Source organism: Triticum dicoccoides, chromosome 3A (genome assembly GCF_002162155.2).
Source record: "Triticum dicoccoides isolate Atlit2015 ecotype Zavitan chromosome 3A, WEW_v2.0, whole genome shotgun sequence".
NCBI lineage: Eukaryota > Viridiplantae > Streptophyta > Magnoliopsida > Poales > Poaceae > Triticum > Triticum dicoccoides.
In genome coordinates, this window is record NC_041384.1 from 15561036 (window position 1) to 15576721 (window position 15686).

A 15686-nucleotide genomic window follows, 5' to 3' on the forward strand; every position below is an offset into this window, starting at 1 on the left:
AAAAAGAAACAAATTCATTCTTCATGCTGCACAGTTTGAGCTGTACTTCATGCTCCTGGCGGCATGACTGCTCGATCTGAGGCAACTCGGTTCGGCAGATCCATTGGCAGTGGCTGCGGGTGCACACACATCGGACTTTCTTGCTTAAGAGGAGATGAAGGCGGCGAAGTGGCAATTGGGCTTGCCGAAGTGGCGCCCGAGAGGAGAGAGAGGAGGGGTGGTGGCCGGGCATCGGAGGGGTTGGCAACACGATGATCACACACACCTCTAGTTCACAGATGATGATGCGAAGTTGAATTTTCTTTCGTTGGAACTATCAAATTTGTTTACAAGCCGCAATCACCCCCTAAAAAATGTTTTGGAGTACTTTGTGTTTTTATTCTATCGGTGAACAGAACCCGTGATATATATGTTGTGCCATGGGATTGAGAAGATATAATTACTGTTTGTATAGCATAAACCACACCATTGGAGAAAATATTGGTCAAATTGAAATCCCAGAAAACATGCACGCCTACCAACTACGATAGTGGGAGTATAATGAAATGTTGGTAATAATAATGGCATGAATATCATAGGATACATGCCTCTTAATAGCACTACCTTGCATGAAGGGTTTTTTATGCAGCTAGACATCACATTTAGGATGAGCACAAGGTTCCCAAATTCGGGATCAATCAAGCAACATATTTGGAGTGCTAGCTGCAACAAAATACTATAATAGTATTGCTGCGTATGGCCATAGATTGGCAGCATTCCGTAGCAACCACGTACTGGAACAGTACCAACTAATTCCCATCTGAACTTAAGAGCACCATCTTCGATCACATCCTGTCAATGCGAACGTCCAGAGACACCTCCTTGGACGCCCCAGAACCAACCAGATACGTAGGCGGCACCACCAAGAAAGACGGCAGCTCCTCCACAGCGACCTCGCCGGGCCTAGTGCTGCTCGTCACCGCCTTCATGTCCAGTAGAATGCTGCCCGCCGCGCTGCTCGGTAGTGGTGGACCATTTGCCCAAACCTTGACAGCGTACCGTGGGCATGGGGACGCTCCTGCTCTGATGCACACTGCAGACACGACGGTGGCCATGTCTAGGGCGCCAACGGCCAGGAGGCACACGCTGTCGTCCCCTTGCCCGTGGAGCAGGCACTGCGGCTCCGACACCCGGAACCGGTGAACCTTCCCATAGTGGACCTTGTGCACTGGCATTGTATGCAGGGCACCCAGGTGGCTGAGGAGCGCCACCGGTGCACCGACGAAGCCGCAGCCAGGCTCCATGCAGAAGCAGGGCGCATGCAGGCACGTGCTCTGGTGGTCCTCGAGCTCGTTGTAGGGGACGTCGCTCCCGCAGCCGTCGTGGCGACACTTGACCGTCGAGGAGACGACGGCGTCCATCGCAGGGCAGCGGCTAAAGCCACCGCCGTGCTCGCACGTCTGGCACTGTTCGCCAGGGAGCTCGGCGAGGCATCTGCCGCATGCCAAATGCCCGGCATTGCACTGCACAAAAAATTGTATCGGTTACTGACAGTGACATACCTCAGGGTGAATGGAACAAGAGATTGATCAAGCATTGTATAGAATGAAAAATAACCTGGAAGACAGGGGGCTTGATGGGGCGGGAGCAGACGCGGCAATTAAGCAAACTCATGTCCATCTTTATGGTAACTTCTCCGGCTGGCTTCACTTGGCCACTGCTGGGCAGCTCCGCCCTCGCTTTCTTGGCGCTCCGATTGTCCTTCTCCATCGTTGACGGCGAACCCCTGTTCCTTCCCACATCCACTTCTGGAGGAGCCTGCACCCCGTCTGTAATCTGGCAAGAAATCATGGAGGGGAACACAATTACATCATGAACTGGAACCCACAAGGACGTAGAGATATTTTTTCTGTGTAAGTCAATAATACAGTCAGGGTAGTGAAGTGAAGAGCGTTGACAAACTTGTACAGAATACGGTTCAGAAGAAGGACCAGCAGACTGCAATTGCTCACCGCTTGTTGGAAAAATTATGCGTTCTTCTGTCAAGGAGTCTGGTGCTGCAACTGTAAATGTAACATTAATACACGCTAGAATTTTGCCTGAGATATATAAAACCAATCTTAAAATAAAAGATTTTTTTCAAATTCATCATGAGAGTGGAAATGCCAGTGCACAAGGTCCACGCTGGCTACATGCATCTCAACAGGGACAAGTCATGTTAATAAGTTTATTAAAGAGTGCAAATGTTTATGAAAAATCTGTTATAAGATATAACCTGGCTATGGAAAATGCTTATGTACCTGATGATCGAGCTGATGTACTATGTAATACTACAGGTTCAACAATGATCGAGCTTGCCATGTTATGGGTTGTTCTAGCATTGCCAAGCTCTGCTGATACAGGATGCTTGTTATTCTCATCAGTGTCGGTGATAGCAAACTGATCGGCCAGAGCATCAGTATTTGTCTCAGAATCAGCACATTTTCCCCCTTCAACAATGTTACCATGTCCCATGTTGTTAAGCACAGGAGCATAAACAGAGTCTTCTAGACGATGTACCTAGTTGAATCAGAGCGCGCTTAAAGTTATCATCTGTTGCAAAAGTAATATGCAACTTCAGAAAAAGAAAAGTAAGTACTTTGAAAGAGGTCGGCCAGATATGATTTCATCTACTCTTTCGGTCCCCATTTACATGGTACAAACGTATTTCAACGGCCAACTTTGACAAACGAAATGTTGGTCACGTGTCATAAAAATTATAACATCAATTCATATTGAAATGTAGATTCCATTGGTATACTTTTTATGTAAATATTATATATTTCTGGTGAAGGTTATGGTCTAAGTTTAATCGTGGAAACTGAGGTTGAAATTTAGGGACAAAGGGAGAGTAATAAACCTGGCCAGTCATTAACATTTGGTAAAAAAAAAAGCCTACGCATGGGATAAATGTTTGTTACAAGACTAAAAATACGTTTATAGAGCACGGCATTATTTTGAAACAAGACACGAGACTGGAAATAGTGTATTTCAAATAAATAGAGTATCACAAATTGCTTTCAAAGTTCAGAGCATAAGTCGCAATTACCTGCAAGCTACCAAAGGGATGTGAAGCTACCCATTTGTTATGTTCCGTAGTGACAACACTCAAGCGTGGAAAGCCATTTGGTACTTCGAACGCAGCATGTTTCACAAGATCGATAAAAATGATCTGCATTTCAAAGAAAATTATGGAAATAAATTTTGTAAATAAAGAAGTGACATTAGCACATTCAAGCAATTTGTTATCCCATAATAATGAATAAGTCTGTTAGTGTGGTGAAAATGTTTCTTACACTCAGTATGTGCACGCAACCCTTTACATGGACAAACAATGCATCAGACTCTTTATATTCCCTGATTCCTTTGATTAGGCAGTCAGCAACCAAATTGCACCAATCCATCTGTTTGAGCTTATCAAGCTGTTGAGCAGCTCCCAGAAAGGACCTGTTGACAGCCACGGATGTATTTGGTGCTAGATAAATCGCAAGTATCGCCATCATGAAGGCTATACAGAATGGTTCCTCCTCAGTCATGGCACACATTTCTGTTGCCACCATCTTCGCATTCTTTGCTCTATTATTGTGAGAATACTGATTGTAAAGAGCGTCATCAACATACACATGTAAAGACCAGTTGGGAGCTCAACCGTACCACCGTTAATTACATGGGATGGCCCACTTAGGACCATCGCTAGTGGAGACTACTATACGTGCCACCAACAGAAGTACTAAGACTACCACAATGGAGAGTAACATACATTAGTAATATACACATATCCCTAGACTATATTACTACCTTTATAGTGGGTAGTAACATAGGTGTGGTGTCATGCAAAGCTCCATTTATTAGGTTATAGACTCATATTACATTGGGACATGTGATGTTACAGTAACTAGCTAAGTTACTATGAGGATGCTTGGATACATTTTTAGTCCCATGACTAAAAGTAGTGGGACTAAAACTTGCTAGCCTCACCCATGCTTGGATCCAAATACTAAAGAGACTAAAATCAAGTTATTGAGCATTTATTATCCTCCAAACCCTCCAATCCAAAACTCGCATGTATTAAAGGAGAGGAATTAAATAATGAGAGAGAGGGCTAATACATATTTTAGTAGATTTCCTATGACTAAAAAATTTTAGCCTCAAGACTAGTCCTAACCTCTCGTTAGTCAGGGGTGCTTGGAACTTTAGCCTCTAAAAGAGACTATTTTTAGTCAGACTAAAAATAGTCCCTTGGATCCAAGCACCCTTGTAGCGACCCGACCCGAATGGGTCAAGTCTCTGTGCTTAAGTGTCATCCATGTATCGGTATGCTGACACACACAGTACTCGGGGATTTATAACAGAGGTAAATCACATGTAAAAGTAACGTAAATACTATTACCTCAATCCAAATATCAGAAGTAACAAGGTTGTGGATTTCCAACACCAACGACAAAGTTGAATGTAGAAATCGTAACCCTAACGTATCACTTACTCGTCGTAAGATAATCCCGCAACATGAAATGTTGCAGCCACAAAGGGTCAGTACATTGAATGTACTGGCAAATTCACACCATAGAGAATGATGAATAAAGGCTATCACTACATGCATATTTGGCTGGTGGAAAGGCTATATAGTTTAGTTTTGCGAAAAGCCAATTTTTCCCTACTGCAAAGGAATAAATTTTATTTAACTATCATGGTGGTTGTTAAACATTGAGAATGGTTGATAGCATTCTCGATCCCAATTAAAAATAATCATTAACAATCCAACAAAATTTATTAAAGTAACATGATGAGATTCACATGATAATCCAAGTACTAGATACTCAAGACGTCCATAATCGGGGACACGGCTAACCATGATTAGTTTATACACTCTGTAGAGGTTTGCGCACTTTTCCCCACAAGACTCGATCGCCTCCGTTGGATTTCTCGCACTACATGGTGTTTGAGAAACGGATGACCGAGACATAGTCTTTCAGAAGCGCTAGCACCTTACGATGGATAGACCGTTACACCTACTTTCCCCTACATCTGCTAGTCTACCCTGTAAGAGTTCGCACGACTTAGTCAACTATGCTAGAGCCCTTAGTAGCTTGTGGCTGCACACGGAAGTTTCTAGTATGAATAATCTCATGATCCCTTTGAGCCTGGGTGGCGGTCCATAAAAAAACAGGCAATCCTGGTCTACCCAGGTGCCTAGACAGGCAATCCTGGAATACCCAGGTGCCTCAATCCACCCAGATGTGTGTTTAAGTTGCCACCTTAAGTAAACCATTAATTAACAATCTCACATCTGTCATGAATACTCTCAAAACCCAATCCACGTCTACGAGCATAGCATGGCAATGTAAGCATAACATAATAGTAACTCCCAAGGGTTTGATAATAAACAGGTAATAGGTACTACCTCAACTACTTCCCATCCCATAATTTAGTTAGATCCTAATCATGCAATGTTTGAGGTTTGATCTAATGCAATAAAAACTGGGTATGAAAGGATTATGATCAAAGTGTGAACTTGCCTGCAATGTTGATGAAGATGATTCGCACTCATAACTCTTGATAATTCTACTCGTCACACTCCAATCAATCTATCGTAAGCAAGCAATAGTAACCACGCATAAGCAATCACTCAAAAGACCAGAAAGATCGAAGAAGTCGATTCGGAAAACATCAAAACCAAGCAAATAGCTCTTGCAACATAAAACAATTTCTAACAGTACCAAAATTATGTAAATTTGGCCTTATCATAAAGTTTAGGTCAAAAGCTTCGATTTGCAAAAAGAATCAACTCAAACGGAGCTACGAAACTCAAGTTATGATCAAACGAAGTTTGAATTCAAATCTGATATAATTCAAATTTTAAACTTTTCAAAAATATGTTTGAGTTGGATTAGTGGATAGAGGAGATCATAACGAAGACGTGGGCGTTGGTTTCGTTGGATTTGGACTAACGAGTAAAAAGTAATGATCGTTTGAAGTTCAGGGACTAAACTATAAATAAAATCATCACAGATAGGTCCCTGGCCGAAATTAAAAAGAAAAAGAAAAAAAACTAAATAACGAACGATCGCTGTCGAACGCTAACTAACGAATCCGTTCGCTGTGAAAACCTAACCAGCGAACGTTCTCGAAATAACTAGGCAAAAGAAAAACCGATCTAATAAAATAAAACCAAACTAAAGAAAAACCTAAAAAGAAAACCGGGTCAGTTTGTACCGGTTCAGGGCGGTTTTCCATCGAAAACCGCCGGCGATAGTTAGCGAGTCCGGCGGCGGCGATGTTTGCCGCAGCGAGGCGGACAGCGGCGGCTTCGGCGTCCGCGGCCAACTCCGGCGAGGCGGGGTGGTGGCGACGGCGGCCGAGCGGGCGGCGGGGAGCGGCGCAAGCGACGGCAGCGAGCGGCGCGGGTGGCGGCGAGCGGCGCGGCGCGCGGCGGCTCCGGCGAGATGCAGGGGCAGGCAGCAGCGGCGGGCAGAGAGAAGGGGCCTGGGGCCACGCTATTTAAGGGGAGAGGAGGCCTCGGGAGGCGTGGAGGAGGGGCGAGGGCAGAGGCGGCGGGGCGCGGTGTCCGCGATGGACACGGTGGCGGCGGCGCTGTCGTGGTGGCGGCGGTCTCTTGCTCGGGCGGTTGGGGCGACGGGGCACTGGGCTGCGGCCTGGCTGAGCTGGGCCGGCCCAGTTCGGCGACGGAGGGTTTTTTTTAAACATTTCCAGACAAATAAAAAATAATAAAAGCAAAATAAATAAAAATATTATATAGGGATATAATATATCAGAATTTTCAGAAAAAGATTTTCTATGACATGGGCATTTTTATAATGCCAAATAAAATCCACGCAAATTCAGATAATTGAAAGAGTGCTACTGGTCTAATAAAATCCAATGAAAATTATTTTTAAAATACCGAAATGATTTCAAATTAATTTTTCTCCAATTTTCTATTGTAGGGAATCATATTACCCTATTTTCCATGTATTTTGTTTCTGGAGAAAAATAATTTGAATAAAACTCAAATAATCCAAATTGAAAAATAATTTCAAATGGATTTTGAATTTGAGTTTCTTTGAAACTCCCAACTCATATTTCATATAATTTGAAGAAGTCATTTTATCTTTTCTCGTGAAAATCATTGAGTTGCATAAAGTTTCAGAATTGGAAATATTCTCAAATGAAATTCAAATATTTTCAACACCCCTTGTCATTTAAATAAATGGAAGAAGTCATGTCATCTTCTCTCGGGGTTTTGTATTTGAATTCACAGAGAGTACGAATGAAAAATGAAAGTTTGGAAAAGCCCTTTTATTCCCTCTCATTTAACTTTCAAAAAGGTTTCGAATTTCACTCAATTTCACACAATCAATCAAATCTATCTATTTATTATAATATTCCAAAATTTATTATAACATTCCAAAATTTAGAATTTTGGGATGTTACAACCCTTTATAATTATCTCTCTCTTCATTAACTCATTGCCACATAGACAAATTTGCTGAGTTGGACTTGAAGTTACTGCTGAAATTACTCCCGCTGTGGCTAGTCTAAGTGGCAAATAGGAAAGCCGACTGTTGTTGGATGGCTAGCGATAACCATTCAAAGTTTCTCGAGGTGGACGTCAAAAAAAAGTTCCTTGAGGCGGGACCAGACACCTCGTCAACAAGATCGATTCACGCACAACGGCTACACACATTTTTCGTTGACCTTCAAAAGCTTTCTATGACCCTTAGTACGGAGCACTCAAAGTTGCTCACACTGTCGAGCAAGACTTCGATATTGATTTAAGAGAGCAAACACATCTCAGACGTTTCTCCAATGATCGGTCACTTTTGGGCCCGCCGGTGGAAGTCCTAGTTTCGGCTCGGCAGCGATCGACCTTGCATTGACCAACAAAGCATATATGCAACAATAATACACCACTAAAAATTTATTTCGAATAAAACTTCAATGATATATTTTGTGACCTGCAATTTACATTTTATTGCTTCCTCCGCTTTTATTTACTCTGCATATTAGAGTTGACTGAAGTCAAATTTTATGAAGTTTGACCAAGTTTATAAAAAAATATAACCATTTACCATAGCAAATCTATATGATGTGAAAGTATATTTAATAATAAAATCTAATGGTATTGATTTGCTATTGTATATGTTTATATTTTGGGAATTTGTAAATTCCAAACGTTTGGAATTAGGCAATAGATCCGAACGATCTAATTGGCGTTCGATCCTGATTCCCCGCGCGATGATTTCTCGCTCGCTCGCAGCCAGATCCGATTCTCGCGTGGGCCCAACCGCCCGTTCTACTTCTCGAGCGTGAAAAGATATCGAAGAGAAAAAACTGCGCCTGTAGGGATTCAAACACACGAGCTGCTCCATGGGATACCAGTGCACCACCACCCGGGCTAAGCCTGCCTCTTGTGTTCCAGATTCAGGTTAGCCGATATTTATACTTTATTTGAAAACGGGAAAATAACAATGCTTTCCACAATGAGAAGAACCATCTGGACCAAGTTTTTTAAGGAACGATGTGCTGTGTTTGTACTCATCTCCTTTTTGTACAGATGATCAATTTTTAGAGAAATAAATATTTCGCCTCCTAGACTTACATAACTTCCTTTTGTAAATATGATGATAGTTTACGCACAGCAAAACTGATAACTTAGGTACAAATATTGTGATAACTTTGAGCGAGGGAGGGGATGTTGTTGAAATAGAGTTGATAGCTCATATGTGCTAGCATGGTAATATACGCACATCAGAGCTGATAACTTACTTAGTAGGGGTGTCCCTAACTAAAGCTTCCTACCATAAGTCAGACATTCCGTGGAGGAGCCCGAGGAGAGAACTGTTCCCCCTTTCCTTTTGGGAGTAGCCCAAGCTTGGTAACTATTTTTGACTCATGGAAAAAAATTATTGAAAAAAAACCCATGACTCATGTGTACTAGCACGGTAATATATACACAACAGAGCTGATAATTTATTTAGCCCGGATGTGGTAACTATTTCATTCGAAAAAATTTATTGAAAAACACCCTCAATAACTCATGTGTACTAGCATGATAATATAAGCATAGAAGAGTTGATAACTTACTTAGCCAAGGTGTGGTAACTTTTGATCTGATAAAAAGTTGTTAAAAACACCATGATAGCTTATGTGTAAATAACATGATAATATACGCATAACAAAGCTAATAAACTACTTAAACCCAAGCCTGGTAAATTTTTGACCATAAAAACTCATCGGGGATATACCACCATGGGACCTACCTTTGAATTTTTCGTCGCGTCCGATTTTTTATGTTGAACGATTTTTTGATCTGACCAACGGTTTTGAGGTAAAAAAAAAATTGAGTTTCGAAATAGCAGAATATAGGACGACATTAGCTTTTTATGTCCTCTAGTATATGCATGCATGTGGGGAGAAGGTAAGAGAAATCATTTTTATGCCCCGGTAGTTTTTGTGGAAACAAACTGATAACTTATGTACCACATATGTGATAATTTGCGTAGTATATGCATGGTAACTTTTTGTCCGAAAAAAAGTCGTCGGAATATACCAGGGAAAATGTTGTTAAAAAATACCTCCCAATAACTCATGTGTAAACAACATGTTAATACACGCATAAGAGAGCTGATAACTCACACACAAATGTCACGGGAATTTTAACCGAGGGAATGAAAATTGTACCCCGAATAACTTTTATGCAACATAGTAATATACACAACAAAGTTGATAACTCACTGCAAACATCATATTCACTTTTTGACCCTGGGATAAAAGTTTGTTGAAAACATACCCCAAAAACTATTGTGTAAATGACACGGTAAATTATGTATGACAGACGTGATAACTAGTCCAGATGTGGTAACTTTTGGTCCGAAAAAAGTCATCAGAACATATAAATATGAGATCTAGTTTCGAAGGTCTCGTCGAGACGAATTTTTTATGAAGACGTTTTTTTCAGTCGGAGCAACGGTTTGAGCTACAAAACATTTTAAACTTTGAAAAAAGAAAGAATCTAGAATGACATCAGCTTTTCGTCCTTTAGTGTGTATATATGCATATAATTAGAGGGAGTAATGCACGTGAAAAAAAAATAGTCATTCTAATACATGCATGTATGTAATTATAGTGAAGTAAGAATCGTTCTTGCTTATTACTAAAATCCGAACGTTGATAGTTATAAAAATCCAAATATTTTTGTTTATCGTCAAAGTTTATAAAGCTTGACTTTAACTAAAGCTAATACACGGATTAAATAAAAACGAAGGAAGGACTAGCAAGTTGAGGACCAAGTGTGACCGTGGGTGTGTGATATACTTTGACGCAGCTGTACTTTTTGACACGTGTTAGCAAAAACCAAAACCAGCATGCACGATGCGCCGTCGCCAACTTGAATCATGCACCACCCGTAAAAAAAAGCTTGAATCATGCACGCCACCGCGCAGACAACCATGTTAGAGTTGTGTCGAATATTATTGTACAAGGTAGGTTATAGTTGGACTTGGTTTTGGACTGTGTGTAGACAGGGTAGGAGTTGTGTCCTAATAGGACACTTGTATCCTAGGCCTCTCATATATATCGGGGGTAGACATACGATGTAACCTATGCCAATATAATAGCACAGGCGCGCAAGGGGGAGCCGGTGGCGTGTGCCGGCGCCCGGGTGGCCGGGTGCGGTATTGTGACGGTGTCACGGAGAGGAGCGCCCGTAGTCAAGCCCCGGGATGTAGCCATATCGGTAAACCTTGTTAACAAATCTCGGTGTCGTGCTCGTGTGATTGCTTGGTCCTCGGATAATCGACGGAGTGCCTCGAATTTATTCTAACAAAACATGGTTGAGCTCCTCATGGATCGTCTTATTCCGCACGTACAGTAGGCTCGTGCTCCTTACGTCGTGGGGTGCATACATGCAGGAGATGAGATCCCGTGTTCCTTCCGGGTGAAGACGAAGACGGGGGTAGTCGGCGCGCGGCAACGTGGCCATTCGACGACCACCTACGAGGCTTGGAAGAATTCGGGGCGACCGCTGCTGCTGGAGCTAGCTGGCCTTCTGGGGGTACGTGCGTGCAGCTGGTGCGGCCGGTGGAACGCACCTTCGTGTTCCCCGTCCACGTGCATCATCCCGCTGGCCCGCCACTTGCCAGGAAGATCGATCAGCCGCGCGCGCGTGTATATAGTACATGAGCTCGCTGCGATGAGCATCATATTCAAAGCTGATATCATTGCCACTTCCAGGAGAGTACTCTGTCGAGGTTCATGGCGTCCATGGAGAACATCCATGTCCGGACGGACGGCGAGCCGGGGTGCGCTCTGCCGTCGGAAGCACACTCTTTCTCGGGGGATATCGGCGGCGGTACGACGATCGAGACGCCTTTCTCTGTGTCGTTGAGCGTTCCGGCCTCACCGATGGAGACGAAGATCGGTGTCCACCACCCCGCCATGCCCCTGAGGCAAGCCCGTCAACACTCGCTGCCGTCCCCGGTAGTCAGAGGTAATGCCGACGCGCCGGCCGTGCCGCGGAGCGACACCATGCGGAAGCGGGACCGGCGATTCGACCGCTTAAGGACCTTCTCCGGCCGCCTCGACCGCCAGCTCTCCACCCTCCGCGGCTTGTCACAGGAACTGCCGGCTGCTGACCCCGAGCGTGGCAGCGCCAATATCTCCGAGGAGGACACTGATGAGGACCACGACGTCCCCACCGCCGGCCGCTACTTCGCCGCACTCGAAGGCGCCGAGCTCGACACCCTTCGTGTATGTAGTATATATCACATTTTACCATTTCCCGCAAGCAAAACCAGGGGGCGTTGCTTTGTTTTTTAACAACATGCTGAATGTTTGCAGTCGACGGAGGTGGCGGTGCTGCCCAAGGACGAGCTGTGGCCTTTCTTGCTTCGGTTCCCCATCAGCGCCTTCGGGATGTGCCTCGGCGTCAGTAGCCAAGCGATGCTATGGAAGACGCTCGAGTCAGAGCCCTCCATGGCGTTCCTCCGCGTGCGCCCCGCCGCCAACCATGTCCTCTGGTGGGTCTCCGTTGCCCTCACCGCCGTTGTCTCCATCGTCTACCTTCTCAAGGTCGTCTTCTACTTCGAGGCCGTCCGCCGCGAGTTCCACCATCCGGTCCGCGTCAACTTCTTCTTCGCTCCCTGGGTCGCCTGCCTCTTCCTCGTCAAGGGAGTGCCCCTCCCAGAGTGGGAGATCCACCATGTCTTCTGGTACCTTCTCATGGCGCCCATCTTATGCCTCGACCTCAAGATCTACGGCCAGTGGATGTCCAGCGGCGAGCGGCGCCTCTCGAAGGTGGCCAACCCATCCAACCACCTCGCTGTTGTTGGCAACTTTGTTGGTGCGCTACTCGGTGCCAGGATGGGCCTCCGGGAGCTGCCCATCTTCTTCTTTGCTGTTGGGTTGGCCCACTATGCGGTGCTCTTCGTCACCCTCTACCAACGGCTCCCCACTAACATGCAGCTCCCCAAGGAGCTCCACCCGGTCTTCTTTCTCTTCGTTGCCGCACCTAGTGTCGCGTCCATGGCATGGGCGAGGATCTCCGGCGAGTTCAACAACAGCGCCAAGCTCCTATACTTCATCTCGCTCTTCCTCTATGTATCGTTGGTGGTGCGTGTCAACCTGTTCCGGGGGTTAAGGTTCTCGTTGGCTTGGTGGGCCTACACGTTTCCGATGACGAGTGCTGCCCTAGCGACGGTGTTGTATGCGTCAGAGGTGAACAACATGGTAACACAAATGCTTGCGGTTGGGCTATCAGGAATTGCCGTTGTCACCGTCATCGGCGTGTTGGCCACCACCGTGTACCACGCCTTTGTGTGTGGGGACCTGTTCCCCAACGACGTTTCCATCGCCATCACGCAAAAGAGGCCCAAATTTAGCAACATACTTGCACACCTCCGCTCGCCCACTCCGGCGTCAAGTAGCTCATCCTCTTCATCCTAATTTCATTTCCAAGCATGACACCTACTTTGATGAGTCTATCTCCAACTCTAGGACAACGTGCAGCGCCGGTGAGACTCCGGTGGTGCATGGGCATGAAAGAGCAGAGTGTTATATGGTCGGTGAACAGAAGGATGCATGTTGTGAATGCACACAAGAGTTGATATTGATTAGTACTCCCACTGTAAACTAATATAAGAGCGTTTAGATCACTATCTAAACGCTCTTGTATTAGTTTACGGAGGGAGTGCCAACTTATTTGTACAAAGTTCCTTCTCTTTGTTTTCTTTTGTTCTTTTTCCATCATTTGCCAACTGACTACACGTAGTGGCAGGTGGCAGTGATATCCTTGAGTAATTTGCATTGCCATGGACCATGGTACAATATATAATTTCTAGAATTAACATTTGTGTTTGCAAATTGAGTGGGTTCTTGAGAAGTTTAAATTAGTACAATATCGAATTTTCAATTATTGGTCGCCTTTCTAAGACTCTATTCTCATCTCCAATAATTCCATCGGAGGTGCTAAAAATCAGTCGACTGAGACTTCGTCGACAGTCTGGCCGTTCGATGTTTGTCGCTTCAAGATTGACGTAATATAATGTCTTTGTATCAATTCGGCCTGTTAAAATGCGACCAGCCCACTTTCTTTTTTTTTGCCACGAAAGGCTACACGCGGCTGGCCAGCGGCTGGATGGCCTTTTCCATTGTTTTGCTTTTGTCTACAACAAGCAGGAAACTTGCTAGCGCAGCCCACTCTCGTGTATACCTGTATTTTCATTTTTGTTTTTATTTCCCTTTTCTGTTTAAATGTATATAATCATCATCAATTTATTTTTATTAAAATGGTTTATTTGTAATTTCTTTTTATCTTTAGGCAATACGGAACATCTAAATTTTGTAGAACAGACTTTTTTACATGCATGAAGGATTTTACGCTCGATTGTTGATATCTTTTGTACATGGATTTTTGTTTATTTGTATGTTGCCAGTTATTTTTTTTTTGTACATGGATTTTTTGTTTATTTGTATGTTGCCCGTTCTTTTTTGTAATTTTTTTTGTTTCACTCATGTATTACCCAGGAATATATTTTTCGTAATGTTGATATGCCCTATTTTTCCTACATATGGTTGACAGAAAAACGGTTGCATTTTCTTTCTTTTTTTGTCACAAAAACTCTTGTTCCCCTTACGCACAACTAGAATTATTGGAATCCATGCAACTACGTGGGTGCAACACGTATGCAATTGTATGCATCCAAAATTACGTGCAACTCAATGGATAAAATGTGTCCGCAACTGTGACGAGACTTGTGTGGCGATGAGATCGAAACATGCATAATATGGGAAATTTAATTATTTAACTTTATTTTATTTTATAGTTTTTGTACTTTCTTTTTCCCATCCACATGGAAGTCGACATCCAGTGGGATATTCAATTTTTTTTGTTTTTCATGCAATTTGCCCCGTCGATGAGGTGTTTCTTTCTTTCTTTTTATTGCTCTTTTCAAACCTTTTTCTTGCTACCTTTTTTATTTTTCATTTTTTTTATTAAATAACTGTTTCACTTTTGAAAATTGGAAATGTTGCCATCTAGTTGCACAATCGGCCCCAACTGCAACTACATGTCTTCAACATGATGGTAACTCAGTGGTGTTTTTGTTGGGGAGGGAGTAGCTAGCAAGGGTCACCCCTAAGTATAGCTGTACATCTTCTACGGGTTTGCAACTCTTTGGTGTTTTATCGGAATATGTGGTAGTTGCATGTCTATCACTAGGCACACAACTCCAAGTGCCCGCCAACTACAACTCTATAATTTTCCATCGGGAGGACAGTTGCATGCTTGGAACTACCATGCAATTGCAAGTGTCTTGTCCTGACTGCAACTGCAAGTCTTCAATGCAATTGCAACTCTGTATTGTTTTGTCGGGAAGAGACAATTGCATGTCTGCTACTAGTCATGCAACTGCAAGTATCGCCCTATAATGCAACTATGTGTTGTTTTGTCGGGGGAGGGGGGATGGTCGTGCCCCAGCGGCAACTACATGTATTCAAACACGAATGCAGCTCTATGGTGTTTTGTCGAGAGGACAATTGCATGTGTACCACTGGCATGCAATTGCAAGTGTCTCGTCCCGACTGCAACTGCAATTCTTCAACGCAATTGCAACTCTATATTGTTTTGTCGGGGAGGGACAATTGCATGTCTAATACTAACCATGCAATTGTAAGTATTGCCTCGTAATGCAACTATGTGTTGTTTTGTGTGGGGGGGGTGTGGAGTTGCATGTATGCAACCAGGCACGCAACTCTGATTGTCGTGCCCAATCTGCAACTGCATGTCTTGTAACCTGAACGCAAGTGGAATTTTTTGTTCTGTCGGAGGGGGCGGGCCAGTTGCAAGCCCGACAACAGCCCCGCAACTGCAAGCACCGCACCCGACCGCAACTGCATGTCCTCCAACATAGTTGCAACTGGACCTTTGTTTTGACGGAGGGGGCGGGCCAGTTGCATGTCTGACACTAGGCATGCAACTGCAAGTGTCGCACTCGACCACAACTGCATGTCTTCTAGCTTGACGGCAACTAGACTTTTTTATTCTGTTGGAGGGGGTGCCGGTAGAGGGGGCGGACCAGTTGCAAGCCCGACAGCATCCCCGCAACTGCAAGCGCCGCACCCAACCAAATTTGCATGTCCCCCAACGTGGTTGCAACTAGACCTTTGTTTTG

The 15686-nt window shown here is 44.1% G+C and overlaps 2 protein-coding genes across 2 annotated transcripts; one reads left to right on the top strand and one right to left on the bottom strand.

The window, feature by feature from the left end:
* Nucleotides 1-824: 824 nt before the first annotated feature.
* LOC119271737 lies at nt 825-11238 on the bottom strand. Its single transcript, XM_037553446.1, has 6 exons — nt 11109-11238; nt 3315-3661; nt 3068-3190; nt 2338-2538; nt 1597-1815; nt 825-1502 (listed from the first exon to the last, which is right to left on the bottom strand). Exons 1-6 carry the CDS (start codon nt 11236-11238, stop codon nt 825-827), a joined length of 1698 nt encoding a protein of 565 aa, XP_037409343.1.
* Nucleotides 11239-11280: 42 nt separating this feature from the next.
* Nucleotides 11281-12960, top strand: LOC119270974 (S-type anion channel SLAH2-like). Its single transcript, XM_037552964.1, has 3 exons — nt 11281-11496; nt 11635-11766; nt 11857-12960. Exons 1-3 carry the CDS (start codon nt 11281-11283, stop codon nt 12958-12960), a joined length of 1452 nt encoding a protein of 483 aa, XP_037408861.1.
* The last annotated feature ends 2726 nt before the right edge of the window (nt 12961-15686 follow it).